This window comes from Rattus norvegicus, chromosome 7 (genome assembly GCF_021556685.1).
Source record: "Rattus norvegicus strain SHRSP/BbbUtx chromosome 7, alternate assembly SHRSP_T2T, whole genome shotgun sequence".
NCBI classification, from domain to species: Eukaryota; Metazoa; Chordata; class Mammalia; order Rodentia; family Muridae; genus Rattus; species Rattus norvegicus.
In genome coordinates, this window is record NC_141540.1 from 83,257,195 (window position 1) to 83,280,462 (window position 23,268).

Genomic DNA, 23,268 nt, shown 5'->3' on the forward strand with positions numbered 1-23,268 from the left:
CTTAATGAGTAGATTACTTCTAGGGGTTCATTAAAATTAATCAATTTATGAAGTAGTTGTAAATATTTCTGAGGCAGGCATGTAATCACAAACAAAGCAAAGTCAAGAATAGTAATGCTGGAGAAACAGTAATTAGCACCACTGATATAATGATCATAGAAAACATTGATAATAACAACATTTCATTTCCCCTCAATTTTCTGAAATAAATACAATGAGAACATGGAAGTCCACAGGAACTATTAGCTGCTAAAGTGTTTCTCTCCTCAAGTTCAAACCCTGCAGCTTATTATATCCAGGGGAGCAAAAATCATCTGGTCATTTGTAGATTGTATTGAATAATATAACTTATAAAAACTTATAAAACTTAATTGGCTTATTCCATTCATTGACTCAATTGGAGTATAATAATTGCTTTAAGTCAAAAAGCAGAAAGTCATTTCAGGGGATGCTGTAATCTATCTAATAGTGAATTTTCAAAGACCTTTAATGTTAAAATGATAGCATTTTGAGACATAGACTATATTTTGGTTGTTTCTATTTGAATAATTTCACTGTGAAAGATTAGAGTGCTCTGAAATTTAGTGTCATACTTAGATATTATGAAAATGGGTAAAAGCAAAGAAAGACAATAAAAAGGAATATTTTGAACTTCATAAGTGTCTGAAAGAGTGATAAGCTTTTTACAGAAATTTTAATACTCATTAGGCCAGCAGACCCTAGGGGAGTGCATGGTAAGCAATAACACGACGCACAAAATTAATAGAAAAGGCTCTGAGAGGCATCGGTTAGCCAGAACTGTAGCATGATCTAGAGACTGGCTCTATGTCTTTGGCTATCTCTCAGAGACTTTGAACTTCTGGTAAAACTAGACAGATCTGAAAGCATGAATTTAACCCTTGACCTTTATATTGAAAGTTTCCTCTTTGTATATTTTCCTCTCCTATTCTGTAGTTCCCAATGGGTATATCTTCCCCCTAACTAAGAGTCCTGAACTTCTGCTTTAACCTGCCTTTCCTAACATCCCCTTTCTTCCACCCTACTCATGACCATGAGTCAGGCATTGAAGAAGGGCTAAGGTTGCATTTAGCATTTTTGGTGATCTCTATCCGCTGTCTCCTCATGAGGCATTTGCAACCCAACTTCTTCATTACAGTATTATCATTTCTGGATTCTTGAATCTCATTTTCTATAGTAAGTATCTCAAATGTTACTTTTTTTTCAATACTGCATCTCAATCTGGTCTTCTGCCACTCTTTGTATTTAATCTATGTAACTGGTTTCCTATGAGGATTGAATTCCTTTGTACTTCAAAAGGCGTTGTTCCTTCTGTATCCTTCTTGACATCTCTTTGTACTTCAGAACTAATCATTGCTTCTCTTTCCCTTTACACACTGAACACTTACAGCCTCACTTCTCTTCCTCTAAGTTCACCACCCCCTTCTTTATTGTTTTACCTGCACATTAAATAAATTTGGGTGTGTATGAGGATTACTTTATACATTATCTATCATGGCTTCAATGTATTACAGAGATGATTATAATATAAAAGAAGTCTTGACCTCATATTTACATTTCTATTTATTTTACATGTTTTGTTCTTATTTATCTTTCAGACAGTCCCTCCTGCTACCCCAGCTTTTATTCAACTTAGGCTAGTCAACCTATCAAACAACATTTTCTCTCCTCCCTTTATTGATCCCTTTCGTTTCCCAGTTCTTATCGATGAAAAATGAAAGAAATTACAAATAAACACAACAATGACCTGACGGTGCTATAATTGCTCTGTTTTCTTCATGTCATTTCTTATTAATTAATTCAACACATATTAAGTGAATACCACCTAGGTATAGCATTTTGTCTAGGCAATAAAGATGCAGACAAAAGGATTATCAAACGTTTTCAGTGAGATCACAGTCAGAATTGGGGGTTGTCTAGTGTAGATCTTTCTTAATAGTTGCATGAATGGTAAGTAATTTCTCATGACAGTGGAAAACTCAGCTCTTTACTGGCATAACTAAAGGTAAGACATGATCAGGTTTCCAACCATGTGACCAGAAGATGTGTTTCTTTATCTTCCTCATGAGTCACTTTGTTGGTTCTCTACCTGGTCACGGGATGGTTGGCACAAGCCTCTAGGGCTATCGTATTACAAGTGTAAACAGAGTATCAAAAAGAAAGAATGCAGATAATTGTTATCTTAAAGACATATGTCAAGTGCATTGGGAACTTTCAAGGAGAATGAGCTCCATCTGCCAAGCAGACTCCAGAGAGCTGCCTCCAAGAGATAGCACTTAAAACAATAAAACCTGCAGAACAGCTCAACAGAGGTAAACTTAAAGAGCCTGGTATGTCAGTTCAAAGACTTCACTCATGCACAAATCAGCCATAAATCTAGAAAGGATTGAGAAAGGGTCATCCTTCATTCTATTCATTTAGTCTTATCTGGACAATCAAATCCTTGTCATCTAAAGCGAAGAGCAGGAACATGAGCAGGTGCATGTCTGTCTGTCACCAGGCCACATTCGGTCAGTAAGCAACCGCAAACTGAGACCAGCAGCTGTTGACTGTTCTTTGCTTTTCCCTTCATTTGACAAACCAATCTCAACCCAGATGGTGTAACGACCACCCAATTCACTCTAGGGAAGGGCCGGGAAAGCTGAGGCAGAGGGTCACTTGAATTCAGATGAACCTTCAAGAAAAAACTTCCTGGAATGTGGACTTATTAATTCTTAATCTTAGCCACCCTAGAGAACACAGAGATCCATTAGCCTTGCTTCAGAAGGCCCTGGCTCTTCTTTCTAGCCACTTCCCAGTAGCTGCTGTAAGAAATCAATTACTGAGACATTCTTGTAGGACTGAAATGTGGTGAGTGAGTCAAACCTTTTCAAGTTTCACAAATACTAAAACACACATGTATAAAATTATTTGTTCAAGGAAAAAAAACATAGTGGCATTTTATGACCCAGAATCATTAGGGAGATCCCAACATTTGGAAATGACCTAAACCGGTGGTGTCAATAGGTCATTGAAATTTTGGGAACATAAAGATAAGTTGACTTAGGACAAATAGTCTCACTGACATACCTCATCCTGTACTACCCAGGCAGGCATATGGACATTAACAAAAACAAAATCAAACAAACAGTAAAACAAACAAACAAAAACTTCTTGACTTTGAAGACCTTCCCAACAGAAAAAATCCAAATCATTTAAAGCGACTTTCAAAAGTAGAAGACAGCACTTTTTGCATTGCAAGGGTGTGAAAAAATGAGTTATTTACAGGTAATCCAACGTCCAGCATTTGTAGACACAGATATGAAGATGAAAGCCACCTTTTTGGTGATGTTACAGCCTGTGTGCAAATATTTATAGCTACAAGAATACAATAAAGTTGTATGCTTAGAAGTGTGTGGTATTTTGTTGCATTTAAAATTAGTGTGCGAATGATAAACATCTGTGGATTGGTAACTTTGTGTAACAATTTTAGCCTACAGAAAACAGTATATAGATACTCACATAGTATATATATATATATATATATATATACATATATATATACATGTATATATATCACGTAACATATATATCATATAATAATACATACATTCTGTTCTTAAACACTCTTAATCTGAAGTCTGAATTAAGTTAGCTGATGTTCCTCTTCTTTTCAAAGCTGCCGATGGATGCGTCACATGCTCTCTCTGAGTTACTATATTATCACTTCAATTAGCATATTTTGAAACAAACAACTATTTGATCTTCATCTAAAATACTTAGGTATATAGTAAATAACCTATAAATTCTTAACTTCACAGTGGTACAGTAGTAATCATAATCAATTCAATTAGTGTTCATTGAATAGTACCCAGTACTACATTCTGAATTTTGTACGTGGTTTGTTTTTTTTCATTCCATCCTTATAAACATCTTAACAAGAAGATTTGGAATATATTACTTATATAAACTAAGGCTCAGTGATACTGTTTGATCTCATTAACACTTGTGACAAAGCTTGTGGATGACAATTATGAGAGATGTGGCTGTGTTTTGCTAGTCACAATGAAGCTGAGCTCAAATAAAACTTCAATACATCATCTGACCTAGATGGGGCTAAAAGGCTATTTTCAACTGAAAAGTCATACCCAGTTTCTTGGGTAGTTTGACAGAGGCCTTAATTCTGAATTAGTACAGGGTTTTCTCTCAGAAGTAGGTTGCACAAGGAAGTGATCAGAGGCAGATGTGACAGATGTTGACATACGGATAAAAGGAGACACAGGCAGGAGAATTGGCCATAAGATGGGAATCCTTGTCTGAAATATGCATATGTGATGATCCACAACTTCGAAAACTAACTTGATTAATAGGAATTAAGGGGTTCCTGGAGCTGGGCTTAGGATTGGCAGACAGTTCAGTGGCAGCCAAGCAGTCTTGTACGCAAGAGGCTCTGTGTTTAAATCAGCACTACAGAAGAACCTCTAGTCTCATGCTATATTTCTTTAATACGAAAGAATAATGGCACATAGTTCTACTGTAGTTTGATTGGTATATCTATGTCCTTTTGTCAATGTCCCTCTAATAAAAAATAACTTGTCTGTAAAACTTAATGTATATTCACACCCCCAGTTTTAAAATAAGAGCAGAACAAAAATATTTGGCTAAACATTTAAAATGGAGATTTAACTTTGATGATGTAGCCATTTATTTCTCAGAAATTCTTTTTCTCCATTTTCTCTTTGGGGTCCCAACAAGCAGTTATGAATGCTGTGTGACCTCTGCCATTTGTTCATGAGGTCACCTCACTGACAATGATATTTCAGGTTTCAAGTGTGTTAATTTCCCATGTAATGTTTCCAGCCTGGCAGAACTGTATTGATTTTACACAAAAGACTTCCACTGCCGGTGGGAAAGCTTAAGAGGCATGCCTTTATGCTCTATTGTGAGCATTACAGATTTCAGCCAAATCTATTAATGTGGAACGAACGTCCCTAGATAATGCTAGAAATACAGAGTCAGTGTCAGATGCCCCTGAATACTGGTGCACCAGGAAGTCTTCGAGGTTTTAAAGAAAACAAGGGCTGATGGTCACCATGTGACTGTCACTTTGTCTCTGACACTTGTGATATAATGAACTTGAATTCTCGACTGTTTGTTCAGGGACTACATATGGTTCACATGATTGCAGAGCTTCCTGAGGTATTAGAAGACAGGGAATGGTTGATTAGAACCATGAGGTGGGTGGGATGATCTAAGATACCAGGCAGGTTCTCCAGTGTGTGATATTTTATATTAAGCTACCTACCAGCACAGATGAGGCTACAGCTGATGTCCTTGTTTCTGGCTTTTTCTGTCTATGCCCCTTTGTACTGTCTATTGTACGCACACGGTGTACCCAATAGATACAGAAACTCTGAAAGAAACATCCAAGAATGATGTATGAAAATTTATTTTGGTTAAGATTACCTGTGTGTATGTGTGTGTCCATATGTTTAATTAACTGGCCACGTCTCCTTTCACAACTGCATCTCTACTTAAAACTGAACCTAAAGTTCAAGTTCACTGTTATGTAAAAACTCATTCTAATGTGGAATTAGAATGTTTATTCTTATGTATAATTATAAGTTCATGTAAAATGCATAAAATATGCAAGTTAAAAGAGACCTGACATTGCTATTACCTTAACAATTTTGATTTTATAAATCCATTATAAATGTGGGTCATCTTTGGTAGGTCTCATATTAATAAAACTCAACATAGGTAGTATACCTAAGAATGTGACTGCCATAGCCATCTCTAGGATAAGATGATAGAACCCAAACCCAAACTAAAGTAATGTTTTCTTCCCCTCCTCCCTCTCCTTCCTCTCCTTCCTTCCGTTCCTCTTCCTCCTCTTCTTCTTCTTCCTCCTCTTCTTTTCTTTTCCTCTAGCTCCTAGCTCTTCCTCATATTATTATTATTATTATTATTATTATTATTATTATTGTTGTTGTTGTCATTGCTGTTGTTGTTGTCATTGCTGTTGTTGTTGTGTGTATTGCAGACACACATTGCCACAACACTTGTGTTCAGCTCACTGAATAATCTTCAGGCATTGGTCTTCTCTGTCCACTGTGGGGATTGAACTCATATCATATGACTTATACATTAAATAACTTTACTTACTGAACCATTCTGTCAGACTTTAAAATTTTTATGTATTAGGAGAGTTCTGAACATGTTTGGCAATTAACTTTAAAAAATATTATGATAAAATATTTTGTATGTATTTAAAATTAAATAAATAGAGTAATATGTCTCAGATTTTATTCTTTATCCTCCATTCTGAAAGCATAAAAATTTCCCAGATATTTCATTCTATAGTTGATAATACATATATAGTTTGAATTCTTTAAGGATGCTAATAAAGTGTTTTTTCTATCAGAGTAATTAAAGATGTAACGTCCTATGTCAAACTAATGTCTGCTGTCACAGTGGAACCTGGATTCATAAAATCGCTACAGAATTTTACTTGTGTGTGGTAGAACAGTTTACTTTTTCAAACTACTTGTGCTTTGTTGAATGAACTGAGTAAGCTCTGGGCTCACAAGAGAACCCGGGAGTGAGTTTGTTCACCATTATGTTGGAAGACCAAGGGACTCTTTACACAGGCCTTTTCATTGTAGGAATGCCCAGGCCTACCTGGAACCAGGAGACAGTGCTTTGTAAAAGTTCATCCAGTCTCTGAAGCTGAATCTAATTACAAAAGATAATCACGAGATTTCAAATCTCCCTCAAATGATGTGGTTTACAAATAGTTCATGCATGAGGTCAGCAACTGGAGTTTTTAATGTTGTTATCACCAGTGCAGCTATCGACTATTCATCCCTTTTTATTCCATTCACAGAAATTATTACTTTGAGAAATACAGCTAATATGTTCCATCTAGAAGGAGAAACACGCCATGTCTAACCGTGAACAGTCACTGTCCCCCAAAGCCAGTCAGTTTTATGAAAGGAAGTGCTAGACAGCATGGCTCATGTTACAGAACTTGTGAATGTCAGACATATAATTGTCTGCCGAGATAAAGCATTTCCCCTGCTAAGTGGGACAAGCCCTCACTGTAGTGTGGAACTGATGTCTGTGCTTATTTTCCTTTCTCCTGCTACCTAACGTTAAATTGTGCATTACAAGTGGTCAGCAAATACATCAAATATTTCCCTTGCTCAATGAAAGGGATATTTCCTATTTTCCCAATATTTATCTGAGTGGCTTTCAAAAACTTTTCATTTCCTCCCACCTCTTGCCATGTTTTTAGAGTCATCCTGAACTCAATACATGCAGTTCAAACTACACCATCTCTTGACTAGATGATATACTTCATAAGCTCAATTGACACTGCACAGGAGGTAAATTCCTTTCAGATGGTAGAATTAGTCTGAGAACAGAGCCAAAGGACACTGAGGTAGGAGGAAGGAAGCAGATGCTTTGGTTTACCTTCTTAAAGAAGGCCAGAGACTGAAAATAATGCTCACATGTTCATACCATTGTAATCAGCCTCTGGGAAAGGCACTTTAGCCCAAATAATGCAGAGCAGTGAAAATTTATCTTATCAGCCATTACGGCTCTTAGATGATGTGAAAGAATTCTTTTAAAAAGACTCTCGTGGGAAGTTCCTCTAGCTTGTAATGTGAATCTCTAAGGAGAGAACTGAGTGTGTTCCTAGCCCTCGTGTCCTCTGTACACTGAATGTGTTCCTAGCCCTCGTGTCCTCTGTATACTGAGTGTGTTCCTAGCCCTCGTGTCCTCTGTACACTGTGTTCCTAGCCCTCGTGTCCTCTGTACACTGTGTTCCTATCCCTCGTATCCTCTGTTCTTATTTTTTGTTTCCTCTCTCTATTGCGCATTTCCTAACCTAAAACTTTTACCTGTCCTTGTCTGTCTTGGTTTTTGAATGCAGAGTCTTCTGTCTATGCAGGTGAGTCAAATAGTTAATTTTGCCTCCTACAGTTACATCCCAAGCTCCCAAATATCCCTGTACTTTTATTAAAATTGGAGGGCTTTACACTTACTTTCTGCTGCGGAAGGGGCACCATTCTTAACATCTCTCCCAATCACACTACCACTAATGTCTATTCCTAATTGGCTGGTGTTATTATCTAGTTTTAATCTGTTCAATACAGAATTCCAAATTCCTTGTCTTAACTTGATTTTATACTTACTATTTTATAAAATGAGCTAATAACCTTAGGGAATAAATGATCAGGAATTGCAGACAAATGTGTGTCTATGTAGTTATGCTGTGGGATTCAGTTGACTGGTAAGGGGAGGTAATCTGTTAATGTTCTGTGTTTTATTTGCATCTGTGGCCCATCAAATTGTTAAAGGATGCGTTTTGCCTAGACCCTATATTCTGTCTTCTCTGAGGACACAACACTCTATGGGACGATCCAGAGTTATCTCTTAATCTCAATGTTACTCTTTCTCTGTCAGCAAGACCTTGTGTCATGAGTATCTTAGTAAGTGGTTCAAAACTAAACTTGTTTTTTCTTGTTGTTGTTATTTTATTTAGAAAGTCATTAATGCCATTATAGTTATTTACTCCAGAAATCTGCAACCTAGACTTTGAATCTACTTTTATAATTTGTTTTATCTGGTTGATTCTAATTTTCTGAGTAACTTGCCATCCCTTTCCATTCCTTCGCCTTGCTTGACTCCAACCTTATTTCTCTCCTAGGAGTTGCCCTGGAGATTTGCAAGAAGGTCCAGTGTCTTTACTTTGTTTCCTCAGCAGAGCACAGTAAGTAAACCACAGACTCTGGGCTCTGTTTCCAAGGGCTCAGATCCCAGTGTGACTGGATCACATCTTACTGCTGCAAAATCTTGTACCTCTCTCGGCTTAGTTCCCTGATCTTTCATATGAAGTTAGTAATTACAGGTATCATGCAGTACTGTTATGAGAATGAAATGGCGTTAGCATGTCTGCAAAGGTCTCAGAAGAAGGCTTGCCTGAAGGACCAACAGTAATAAATCTGAAAACTCACATGTAGGCTTCTGTGTTTAGGATTGTTAGCTCTCAAATGCTTATCTTGTACCTTGTAACTAGAGTTTTTTTTTTTTTTGAGATTTTAATTGCTCCATCTCGCCCTTCTGTTTCTTTCTAATCATCCCACACACCACTCCTCACTCTCCTTCAAATTCATGGCCTCTTTCTTCACTAATTGTTACTGCACTCACTGTCTGTCTAATGCTTTTGATAATTGTGCTTTTAAACAATTGTTTTCTAAAATGCAGAGGTCATTCCATCCCTTTATACTGACAATGGATTATCATTGATTTAGAGGGGGAAATCATACAGCTTCCTTTGTCTGGGTTTACCTTTTTCGCTTCCTCTTTTATTTTCTATGTCCTTGAATCTAAGATTTAGCCTTTTTTATTTTTTAGTATAGGATGGAGTTTATTCAGGGCATGGGGTGGGAGTTAAGAGAAAGGCAGAGAGAGAGAGAGAGAGAGAGAGAGAGAGAGAGAGAGAGAGAGAGAGAGAAAGTAGAGGAGTAGAGGTCACCCATGTACACATGGAAAGAGAGGAGGGAAGAGAATGGGAGAGGGAGGAAGGATAGAGCAGGAGCAAGAAAGAAGGCAAGAGAGCAAGAGAAGATTTAGTCTGTTGATCTACATACACTAGTCCTATCTATGTTCCCATGGCTTCTGGAAACACACATGTTGTTTGCACGTCCTCTACTCTCTTCCTTTCAAAGAGTGAGGCATCATGTCTCTATTAGAACTATTCTACGTATGCTTTACTACTGGGTCCACTTTTTCTAGCTATGAAGATGAATTGATCACATTCTTAAGTTCATCATGGAACTTACAAAATGTGCTAGATTTAGTAGTAATCCCTTTACATTTTCATAGCAAGAACAAATTTAATACAGGTAAAGTTTACACAGTATTAGAGCCACAATACACATTCAATAAATAGAAGTCGTTGATGCTGGCTGATACCCTCATTCTGTCCTGGTGATATTATTTTATGTGGTGGTGTGGTGTGGTGTGTGTGTGTGTGTGTGTGTGTGTGTGTGTGTGTGTGTGTGTGTGTGTGTGTGTGTTTCCCTGTATATGCAGGTAAACTTGTGTGTACCCAGAGGGTAATCTCAGGTTTTCTTTCTCAAATGTCATCCACCTGGTGTACTGAGATAGAATCTCTCACTGACTGGGATCTTGCAAAGTTGGCTAAGAGGCTAGGCTAGCAAAGGTTAGGGGATTCACGTCTCTCCACCTTCCCAACATTGGCATTACAGGAGCTTGCCCCAGGCCCAGCTTTTCCCTGTGGATACAGGGAATCAAACTCAGGACTTCATAGCAGATACTTTACTGACGATGTTAGTACCCCAGTATTCTTACTCTAATTTTAATAGGTGTGTTTGTCTGGGTTCTGCTTATCTGGGCTTACCACTAATGAAGGGTTCAGGAATATAATATTAACTTAATTGTTTTTCTATTAAATTCCAGTTTCCTTGAAGCCTAAAATGCATTGTTTTTTCCAAGGTAAGTGAACAATGTGAGGACATGGTAAGAACTTGACAACTTTTTGCTACATAAAAACAAATTGTTAGGCTGCAGAGATGGTTCAGAGGTAAAGATCATTGCCTTTCCTTCCAGAGGTCCCGAGTTCAGTTCCGAGCAACCACATGGCGGTTAATGACCATGTATAATGAGATCTGGTGCCCTCTTCTGACCTGCAGGTAGGCATACCTGCAGGTAGAACACTGTATTCATTAAAAATAAATAAATCTTGAAAAGCCAATGTAGTATTTAAAACTAAACAAAATTCAAATAACCATCATTATTCCACAGAAGAAAATGTATAGAAGAGTGTTCTGTGTTTGAATGAACGGATAAATACATGCTTCATATTTTAGTATAGTAGGAGTACTACCCAAGCTGACTTGAACAATGAATATGTCACCTTGTGATTCCTTTTGCAGTTTTTCTTTCCTTTCCCTCTTTTTTCCTTTTGTATTCTTTGCCATAAATTTAATACTCTATTTCATATATGATGTGGTTTCTAGTGCTCCCAATCAATGTGATGGTATCTTAATTGACAGTGTACAGAGATGACAATGACTGGCGAGGACTGGTGACAGTCACAGTACTCAATAGTCCCCTCTACTGCATTTTCAACATCGTTTCCATGCAGGATGCTCTATTTAATCCTAGCAATAAGTTTGATCTGACAAAATGCATGGCATGACACGGAAGCTAAACTCGAACCCTGCAATAACACTGAGTACCATACTTCTCAAGTTTATACTGTGCCCAAGAATAAATGTGACCATATGTTTGCAAAGATTACACAAAAATAAATGTGGTATCCGGAGGCTGCACAAAGTGGATATGATGCATTTTGAAGTGCTGGCCCAAGCTACCCTCCTGCCCCATGCAAGAGGAAAGTCTGCTGGATCATCCCTGAAAGTACAGTTTTTAGAAATATGCAGGGGAAATCTTTCTTATGGAATCGTATGTTGTAGTGTGAAGAAAGCAGTATAAAATGAAAGTGCTCACTCTATGGAAAAAATCAGTTGTTTAGGGAACGATGTTTAGGGAGGGATGCATATCTGTTCATTGTGTCCTGCACATACATTTGCCATGGGATATCAATGCTTTTCATATGGATTTCATTTCTTGGTGGTAAAATACACAAGCTTGATTCTCACCTTCTCTTGATCTATTCAATTCACAAAGGCAAACTGCATATATTTATGATATCACCATGATCTCCTCAGGTAAAGTGGTGATGACATTTTAGATATTAGGAAACTTAGGCAGGAAGAAGCAGTTTGGACCACTCTGTGTAGTGAGTCTTCAGCATTGTGTTTAGATATGCTCTGAAGAAGTCTTGCTGTAGACAACACTTATCCAATATTTGTTCAATTGAATTTTGCTCCTCAGGGGAGATAGAAGGGATTGGAATGTGGTGCATTTTCTGTGTCATTGAGGCTGCATGCTTTTGTTTAATCTCAATCATTTCATTTAATTCTGTCCCTAGCATGGCCTTGTAGACAAATTACCCTGATAGATGTTTTCTGAGAACAATGATCACTCACTAACAATGTATCCTCTGGATTGTATGGCATTGTATTTGAGCTAATGACCCCAATGACCAAATTAAATTGAACCCAAAATTAAATTTTTGGGTTTTTGTTTTATGAACTTCATTTAATGTGCATTATGACACTGTTTGGATTTTAGTATTTATTTTAGGACTATCATATGATGGCATGTTAATTCTGCAATATTTGTATGTATATGAATTTAAAACTAAAATATTTTCATATAGCCATCTAATCAATAAACAACATAATAAATAATTTTTGGCCATAACATAGAGAGAGTTTGCAAATGTATTTCATGACTGAAAAAAATTCAAAGTTAACCTTAGTAACTTATATTTAATTCAATACTGTAGTATTTGGGCTTTAAATTTTAAATATATAGTAACTAAAGATTGTGATTCAAATAAAAGTATAACTATGAAGAGGATGAACATTTTGAGAGACACCTAGTGTGTGCCTCTTAAGAGAATTAAAATGGTTAGGCTACTTAACCGAGATTAAAGGCAGCACAAACTAAGAAGAAACAATGTCTGTAGCTATGAGCATGCAAAACCCAGTAGAGAATCAGCCAGTAGTCCACACAGTCTTAAATCTTGCAGCTAAGACAAGATGTATTTTATGTTGCATCATTAAAAGGAAGAAATATATTGGAAGCATTAGCGTGTCGGACATTTCAACATGTGTTATTATTGTCACTTTTCTTTGAATGGTCTAATCATAGAGCAGACATAGACACCTTTCTCACAGCTTGAGTGGATGCTCATGTGGCATCTGTCATGTCTGCTATCATAATGTTTCAGTAAATAAACAAGACATTTCATTGCCGAGACTGCAGTCAAATTTCCAATCAAGGCAGAAATGATAAAGTCATACTCCTTGCTTCTAACAGCTTACAACATGTTTACTAGACTAATACACGGGGAAGACATATAATTGTGATAAGTAGGCAGACATATGAGCTCTGTGAGAATCTCAAATGCTGGACATTCTTAAAATCATGCCCAAAACACTAACCAAGTTTATGGACTTAAGTTTCAGGAAGATAAGAAAAATGTGTTTTCAATCTTTGTCCAAATGTATTCATCTCAATATGAGAATAGATATGTCTCATATTAATACTTAGTTTATAAATACTCATGAGCTCTATTAAAATTCTCTGGCAAAATCCTACCATGCTTTTCTTCCAGTGGACTCTAGTTCAGAGTTTGGCAGGCTCTGTCTGATTAGCAGGTTTTTCCCTTCTCAATCACATTACTGAGCACACCCAAATGGAGCTCTTGGGACTCACTGTTTTAAACAAGTTCTTTACAAAATATCTCCGTGGCTTGTTTAGACTATCTAAATGAGATACAATGTAAGGAAATGGAGTGTAACAGAGAAATGTGAAATGTCCCTAAAACAAGATCATTTCATGGAGAGTTATCTTGTGTATTCCTATCTCTACATGAAAGTGCAGAGCAAAGCTTGTTTAGCTTACGTAGCAAGGATCTGCCACATGTGGGCATTGCACACTCACACTGAACTGTGATGTGAGTGGTCACATAAGCCACAGATCGATGACTGCAATCAGTTTCAGATGTAAGCTGTGCTCTCACTTATCCCAGTCATGGGGTCATCTCCCCTCAAAAAGGCTGACTGCAGTGTGAGTCTGCACAACATAGTCCCATGCTCTGAACTTTAAAGCCTCGTCCTGCAGGCCACGGGTCTGCGTAACAGCATCTGTACAATAGGGCATTGCCTCAACAACGACTGGGTGAGAATGGGCAGAGATGTTCAGAAGGAAGAGGAGTTGGATGCATGAGCCTGGCGACATAAATTGGCTTTCTAGAACCTATATAAATGTGCAAGCAGAGAAGCAACTCAATGAAGTTGGCCCCTGACCTACTCGTGTGCACTATGACACACATTTGCACATACTCACACATACAGAAGCCCCACACACAGTAAAAAGAACACAGAGATGGATACCGTAAGACATATTGACCAGCTGTGCGGTTATATGGCTCCAGGTATTCAAGTAATATAAAATTGTAAGTTCCGTCATCACAAAGACATCCCAAAAGTGCCTAGATATCCCTGTTACACCTCTGCATAGGATCAAGGAGAAGGGATCTTAATGGATACTTTAGAACCATCTTTCCTTGTGATAATAATTATTAACAACTATCTCTTTCACCCTTTTTGTACATGTAAAAAAGTCCCTTCTCCTCTCTCCTGAAAATGGAATTAATTAAAATTAATTATGAAAGAGTAATCCCCCAAGCTCACCTCCAAACTCTGAACTAATTCTAAGTGTTCCCTAATTTATGTGCTAGACATAAGTATGTAACATCATAATGTCAAATACATAATCATCCAGTATAAGAAATGTTATCAAGGTTACAAAATATCAAGAATGAAAGACAAATTCTAAAATTTCTTTTAGAATGATATAGCAGATTCGAAAACTTAAAAATAAAAGTTCTGAACTTAGCTGTGAAATTTGCCTTCAAAATCTTATTAATGCATTTCAAAATAATGAAAAGGAGAAATGAAGAGTAGGTTCTGATGCTAATATCCTGTTCCGCAATTGGTTCTTGATTTGTCAGTAAAGAATGCTAGGAGCCAATTGCTTGGCAAAAGGTATAGGTGGACTTCCGGGGTGCTGAATGCAGGGATGGGACAGGAGAAAGGAGGAGTTTCACCTTGCTTTGGAATGAGAAGAATGCAGCAGCATGTGAGGTCTCCAGAGGAGCCTGGGTCAGTCCCATAGGCAGGTAGTCTTGGATATTCGGCAGAAGCCAGATGGGATGGTTTAGCCACTGAGTTTAGGGCAGATGAAAGAGACTGAGGTAAAAAATTGTTAAGGGCATGCATTTCCAGATGGGAGATAGTAGTACCCAGCAATTGTGCCAAGAAGACAAATTGTGGAGTACCAAACTGTGTGCTTGTGCGTATGCATGTGCGTGTGTGTGTGCGTGTGAGTGTATATCTTTTAGTCTCAGATTCAAGGGTCTTGGGTGGGAGCTGGTAGTGCGGTCACCTCCCTGAACAAAAGTAGGTAGAACAAAAGGAAAATCAGGAGCTGGTAGCACAGCCTGCCAGGGAGCAAAGGAGGTGGGGAATAAAAACTACACTCAACATCTGTCAACAGCATTTGCATTGGCGTCAAAGTAGCAGGGGAAACCTTTACTCGCCTGCATGAAACAAAATATTTCTAAAGGCAGAAGAAGAAAAGAACTCTTACCACCTTCTTTTGTGCAAAGGCTGACAAGGTTATGGACTGTGTCCATGAGCTCCAGTTGTTGCTTCTGCAGAACACTGTTGTTGTTGGTAGCTCTGCTAAGTTGCTTCTCCAATTCTTGGATGATGAATGTCTGACGAGTAACCAAGCCTTGAAGGTTTTCTTTCTCCTCCTTCAAGGTGTCCAGCTCTTCCTTGTGTTTTCCCTCCATTTCTAGGATTTTATGCTCTAATAAACTATAAGGAAATGAAAATAAGCTATAATTCACACAGTGCTAGAGAGTCGGTACTGCAATTCTACTTGTTCCCAAGACTAAGATTAGAAGTCTGAGGCAGGTTCTACAGGATTTATTAACCAGTTCTTAATCAATCTAGCTTCCATAATCACAACTCCTAGCTTTACTTATGAAACCAGTCTTCTCAATGAGATCTAAGAGCACCATGGCTTCTTAAATCACTGCACAGGTGTCTCGGGAAAGGAAGAACCCATTGCATGAACATCACAGTTTTACAGAGAAACATGGAGTACTTTGCTCAGAGTGACACAACCTTATGAAGCTTCTCTCTATGTCCTCTAAATGATACTCTCCTCCTTGTATAGTGTGCAGGAAAACCTTCAAAAACCGCAGAAGCACTTTTAAATCTGAGGAACTGACTAAAAAATAAAAGGCATTTTTCACTTTATAGAGTGTCTAATATACTGGTATTCTTCAGGGAAAAGGCTTACGCAGTTTTCTTAGTTCTGTTTTCAGATGGTTCTAGCAGATCTTAGTTTACAAGGTGCTATTCCAATGCAGCACACCCAAAAATGGGCATTTAATTTACCTTGGAGAAATATAGAGCTGAATCACTCCTATAAGTCTTCAAAAAGAAGACACTAGGGAGTGTTTTAAATTTAATACTTAAATTATACAATCTAGTGTGTTTGAAGAGTCAAACTTTCCAACTGTTCGCGCTGAGGGGCAAGATGCAACATCTGATTGGCTTTTGCACAGATGAGGAAGTGTGGTAAGAAATGCCCAAGGAGATCCCAGGTCTCTGCTAACAAATCTGCTCTCCAAAGAAGAACGTGGCCCACTATACACCAGAACAGCTGCTGGGAAGCTGGGTCTATGTGTGAGTTCTGCCTAATTGAGAGAAACTTTGGGAGTGTGCCAAGATTGACAAATGAAAGTTTCACGTTGATACCCAAGAAAATAAGCCACGGTTCTCTCTCGAGTTTCCTTTATTCTACTCCGTGCCAGTACAGAAAGAATTCCTAACTTCTGCTGATCATGCAGGCACCTCAATTTGGAATCCTGAGAGTCATTTATATTTGTTTAAATCCCTGTTTAGGAGTGAAAAGGTTAGACAAGGAAGCCCGAGGAAGATGAAAGAAAATACTTCTAGGGGCTAAGAATGATAAAGTGTCTTTTCTTCTGTGCAGAAGCTTGCTGGTTCTAGAGAAACTAATGACTTTAAAAGAAGGCAGAGAGAGGGGTGGAGGGACAGAGGTAGTCAATTTTTATATTGTCCATAATGGTTAAGATTGCCATTCACTTTGTAGCTAACTGGCAAGTTCACTGCTATGGGTACAGAGGATCCTTCCTCTGTGCTTGGAGATTTTTGGCTTTTGCTCTGAGAATTAACCACAACTGATACTTCAGCTCATTCTTAGCCTACTTTTTAGTTATGTTTGCGCCTATTTCTGGAGTAGTGATCAGTTACATGACTCCCGCAATTTATAGTCATTAACTTATTTGAAAACTGTGTCTCAGCCTCATATGAGTTATGGTATAGCACCAGGAAACCTTTAGCATTAACTGCTAACATGAGGATCTTGTATATATAGCTCATGACTTGGAAGCGAAAGCATCATGTGATGCTGGATAAAAGTACTAAATAAACAGTTTTGTCCCACAAGCAAAGTTAGAACTGGCCTTCCAGGTTTCCTAATTAGCAGGCAATATCAGGTTTATAAGTCATATTTATTAGTTGCTAAGTGCCAATATTTATGCAGAACATAAGATGATAGTATTTCTTCAGAAAGGATTTTTAGGCAGTAATCCTCAGAGAAAAATTAGGAGCAACAAGAAACTTCTGTTTCTAACATAATACATTTTTCATATTTTACATCAATATTTTTCCACTTCTGCTTTTGATGTGTCTGCACAGAATATACACTGGGGGTAGCTGCTACAGGATATGTGAGAAAAGCACCAGTTGTTTTGTTTTGCTTTGTTTTTTGTACAATTTGAAAAGATATGAAAACTATAAGTTGGTCAAAGAAATTCCCATTCCAAAGAAAATAGTCGTGAATGGGAAAGAAGTCTTTTCCTTTGCAAAAAATAATATTCATTAGTATATTGGAAAGAGCATTGATTTTCATGACTTACTAAAGAGGTATTAATGTTACATGACTTCCAGGTACCAAGTGGCATCGAGCCAGTGTGTTACCTTAGAAAAGATGTTTGTGAAGGTGAAGAAGCCTTGATCATCAGTATGCAAGGAGATTGTAATCACATATATCTAGCTGGCCTGAGAGAACAAAGCAGCATCTCTCTGACCACAAGAATACTTGAACTTTGTCACGCAGAATTGATCGTTTCCCAGAAAGCATTTCCTTCCAAGATACTATCTCTCCAAGACATTCCCCCAAATCATTTCTTCACCCAGTTCTCTCTTATTAGCCCTTGTAGTCCAGCTATTTTCACAATACTATTATAGTTCATCTGTTACATGAATGAGAACCTTCTAGACTCCTTCAGTATGACTTCTCTTCATGATCCTTTGGTCTCTTTGAAGGCACACATCCTCTTTTCCATGCACTCTCAATGTGTGATTTCCAAAAGAATCGTCTCTGTGTTTCTTCCTATCTATTGGCTGTTGCACACTTTGGGAGTAAACCTTTCTTCCCTTTAATTGCAAAATGGTTTGAATCCAAGATTCACTTTCCAAAAAGGTAATTTGTGGCTGTTAACACACAAGTAATAAAATATTATAGTTGGACAGCACTTAATAGAAATCATTTCTTTTGATTCCTTTTTTAAAATTTATTTTTGTTTGATGTATATTGCTGCTGTGTCTTATTTATGCCAGTGCACTGTATACACGCAGTGCCCATGGAAACCAGAAGAGAAAATCAGATTCTCTGAAACTGGAATTAAAAAGTTTAATTCCAGCGTGGGTACTGGTATCTGATCCTGTGTCTTGAGGTAGCACAACTGAATCACATATTCAGTCTGTCTTTAATCCTTCAGGCATTATAGTTGATATCAACTGGATTGATTTTTCAACCTCTAGACTATAGGTAATAATCTAATTTTTTAATCTAAAACATTAACAAATATGTTGTTTTGGAACCAGGGTTTCTAAAACATGTTTACAATAGTGTTATGTTAGAAATCTATACAGAGCACCCCACTGTTATGAAAGTGACCCACATCCGTAACTGGCACCTTAACGCAGTGCAATGCAGCCTTTACTATATGATGTTTGAATAAGAGATTTGCCCCACAGACTTGAGCGTATACTTGATCTCCAGTGTGTGTTCTTGCTTGGGTAGGTTTAAGAGCTACGACCTTGGTGGAGGTAGTATGTCACTGGGAGCTGGTTTTATTGTTTTCAAAGAAACAATCTATTCCAAGTTTTCTTTCTGTCTGTTTCACACTTATAGTTTAAGTATTGAGCCCCTCAAAGTACTGTCCCTGACGCCATGCCTTCACCCCATCATCATGCCCTCCAACTCTCTGAAACCATAAGCTCAAGTGTACTCTTCGATGAGTTACCTTGGCCGTGGTACTTTATTATGCAATAGAAAAGTGACTAGTACAACCTATTGTACTATTTACATCATACCAGCAATCACGTGCCTGAAACATGTCCTTGATATTTGCTGTTCTCCATCTGATTGTTTGGGGAACTTGTGAGTCACAGTATTTAAACTTACCCTTTTCCCTATCTATAAGAAATGCCTTAAAAATCCAAACTTAGATTTTGTTTTGAAAGTGTTATTTTATTTTTAATTTTCATGGGTATACACACATGTGCATGTGGCCACAAAAAAAGGCCAGAGACATCAGACCCCAGATGCAATTACAGGGAAATATCAGCTGCCCAGTGTGGATACTAGGAACTGAACTGAAGTCATTTGCAAAAGCATTGTGTGCTTTTAATCAGTAACCCACATCCCCAGTGCAAAGATTTTCTCAATTATAGTCCTACCTTAAAATGTCTGCCATCAAATTTAATTTTTTTTTATTCAATAGACTGATCATATTCTATTTGGTCCCTAACTCTTTCTATAGGTTTTCTATCATATCCCCTAATCAGAAAAGTCTGAAAAGCCAAATGGAGATTTGGCAAGAGACCAGTAGATAGATAGGAAAGTCCAGTTATAGGACGTTAGATTCTAAAACCGGATTGTTGTTAGTTTCCCTGATGATAACATTCAAAAGTTTTAGTTGAAGTTTAAGCACATAGCAAAACATGGGTAGCTGACTCCAGAGATCAGCGCATGAGCTTTCTTTCAGAATTTATTAAACAGAAAAAGAGCCCCACTGTCAAGTTTTTGGAAGGTTTGGATTGGATAAACCGTTTTTCTTGGGATGCCTCTTTAGAGGTTACTGTTACATTGGGCTATAGTTGACCAACTGTGCATTCAATCTATATAAATTGAGCTGCAAATTCCAAAACAGAGTTTCTCACAGGACTTTCTGTGTTTCCTGTTTCCCATCTTCCTGGGAGAACTTTGAGAAGAGACATGCATAGGATTTTGGCACTTAACTTCCAGTTTGAGGCAGAGGTGCACTTTAATGAAGAACAAAATAAACAAAATAATCTAGGTCTTGACTTCACTGAAAGCTCATGAAAGAGTGTGTAATTTGGACATTGATTTGCCTGTGCTGCACACACTGTCCTTCTCCACACTGTATCTTATTGGAAATACTTAAGACCATTGGCTACATCTTGAAACTTTCACATAAAGCTCTCCGGTTCAAATTGTTTCCCACAACAGAATTCTTAACATAGCAGCCAATGAATGCCTAGTGGTAAGAGCTGCTGGTGCTGTGTAAATATAGCTCTTGACACAAGGAAGAGATGTTGAAAATATAAAAGCCTCATTTTTATCTGTCTGAGCTTATTTATAAATGCCTTCATTTTTTCCTTGTTTGTACCATGCATGGTGTCGCCATATGGTACAAATATGGGCATACAGAGGTTGAGTTTTCTTTCTAGATTAAATTTATTGTTTGTTATCAAATTAAACACTAAATTCTCTTTCAAAATATTGTTACACTTGTTTGGTGATTCAAATTTGGGGCAGAATTATAAATACTAAATGCAAACATTAGCCATTTTCAAAGCTTGAGGAAATAAGGATAAGCTAAATGTATTGTAGAAGCCAGAAATAAGGAAGATAAATGACTGATGTACATCATGAAATGTAATACAATTATTTAAAGATAGGCTGAAAATAAATGTTGAACTAGATAAAGAATTTCCAATATATATGACAGAACGTGGATGCCAGAAAGAGTGTATATGAGGTAGTAAAGACAAATGAGGCAAGGAATAAAAACATGTGGATAGTCTAGTCACAAAAGATAAACACATAGCAAGAAGGTTTTGGAAAATTAGAACATGAACTTGAGCACCCACACACATACATGCACACACACACACACACACACATGCATATACACATGCATATACACATGCATATACACATGCATATACACATACACACACATGTACACGTGCATACATACAGACACATGCATGCACACACATAGATACAGACATCCATATACACAAACACATACACATGAATACATATACATGCATGCATGCACACATGCATACACACACCCATATACACATGCACACACATACACACATGCATGCACACAGACGTGCATACACATGCAACACAGACACATGAAAACACATGCATGCACACACATGCATATACACATGCATATACACACATGTGTATAGACACACACACACACACACTAAGACATAAAGGGAGAACAGGGTACTCGACATAATTGTCTGCATATTACAAAAATTTTAAATAATCACCATATTTCTAATGAATGATACTTTACTACTATGGAATTTGTATATGTTGGGTATAGTTGCAACACTTCTAATCTCCACATTTCAGAAGGTAAAGCAGGAACATTATGGCAAGTTCAAAGGTAATCTTTTCTATATAGTGATTTCTCAGCTCACCTTTGCTTTTACACAGATCCTGAATCATAAATGTAAAATTAAACAAACTAAAATATAATAAAAATATAGCAAACTATAAATTATAGTATTAAATGTGTTGGTAGTCATTCTTTAGAATAAGTGTGGTTTAACTGTGTATAATTACATATATTAAAATAAGATATTCATGACATATTTTATGAAATAAATGCTAGGAATAAGCCTAACATTTGAAATAATTATCAAAATATATGTATATAGCATATAAATTCACAATATGTGAGATTGTATGTTGGAATGTGTTCATGTAAACATTCACAGAAATATGTATACTGCATACTCATAATTATGTTGATGGTGTACTATTAGAAAAGATTAGAAGAATAACCCCAATTATTTTAGCAATCAGTGTGAAGAACGTGCAAGGGACAGTGGTGATATGGAATTAGGAAAACTTTGATTTTCAGATGTATAAACAGAAGGAATGAAATCTAGAAAAGTTGGAGTGAGTTGATGAATCTCAGGGAATAGATTAGCAAAATCAGGTGCTATGCAGTAAGACTTTAGGAATGCATAATTGTGATGTGAACATTATGATTTTTTTTCCGGAGCTGGGGATCGAACCCAGGGCCTTGCGCTTCCTAGGCAAGCGCTCTACCACTGAGCTAAATCCCCAACCCTGTGAACATTATGTTTTAATAATGTTAAAGAAAATGAATAGATTTCAGTACTTAATGTAAATCATATGATTTGTGTTTTCTACTAAAAGCATTTTTATGTGTAAGTTAGTTTATGTTGTGTGTGTATGTATAAATGACATTTGGGGGCTAAAACTACTAGTGTGATATGGGCCATTATTAATCCAACATTTGAAAAACATTATATATACTATGTGAGGAGACTTGGATCTTGTAATACAAAGATAATAAGTCAAATTCAGACCCTATTCCATAAGATTACTTCCTAATGCTATACATATAGGGGAAAATCACGCATTTACACATACATAAACACATATGTTGTGGAATAAGTGGATGGCGTAGGTTATAATGAGAAAGCTTAACTCATCTAGTCAGAGCATGGCTTGAAGAAAGTAGTATGTGTACAGAGTTTTCAAGGTTGAACAGCAGCTTGCCAACTAAATAAGGAACGACAGCCATTGTAGGCAATTCAAGCCTCAGATTAGTATAGAACAACATAATGTGGTAAAGCAGAATAAATTCCACATAATTAAACACAGATATGCCTGCCAGGCATCGTCCTTTGTGTTCTACATACATTCTCTCATTAATCTGCCCATCAACTTCAAACAAAATTGTTATCATCACCATCTCCACGTTAACCATTATCCATCAAGCCACAGAGACTCTCATTAACTGGTCCAGAGTCACCCAAATAATATATGATAGAATTAAGTATAGCAAGAATAGAAGAAAATGAAACCCAGTCAGTCTGGTCTAAAAGCCCTGCTGAGAGTTGTAAGTCTACTCCTTCTAAAACTAAAATCAGTAAGGGGGAAAGAGCGGCACAATGATTGTAAGACCAGCCAGGCCAGGCACAGTGTTCTGTGCTGTCATTGGAACCTGTCTTCCTACCTGGAGTGCCCTGTTGGGCTTTATTGGGAGAGGATATGCCTATTCCTGCTAGGACTAGATGTCCCAGGATGAGGTGGTACCCACAGGGGTCTCTCCTCTGAGGAGAAGGGGAAGAGGCAATGGGGAAGGGATTTGTAAACGTGGGACTGGGAAGAGAGGAG

At 37.4% G+C, this 23,268-nt stretch overlaps 1 protein-coding gene across 4 annotated transcripts in view; it reads right to left on the reverse strand.

Moving 5' to 3' along the window:
- The window catches only part of Angpt1 (angiopoietin 1), a 248,746-nt gene that overhangs the window by 69,798 nt on the left and 155,680 nt on the right, over positions 1-23,268 (reverse strand). For 2 of the 4 annotated variants that reach the window (XM_087559330.1, XM_087559331.1), the window contains exon 4: positions 15,319-15,551. In XM_087559330.1, coding sequence (XP_087415456.1) covers positions 15,319-15,551 — 233 coding nt within the window. 4 annotated transcript variants of the gene reach the window in all.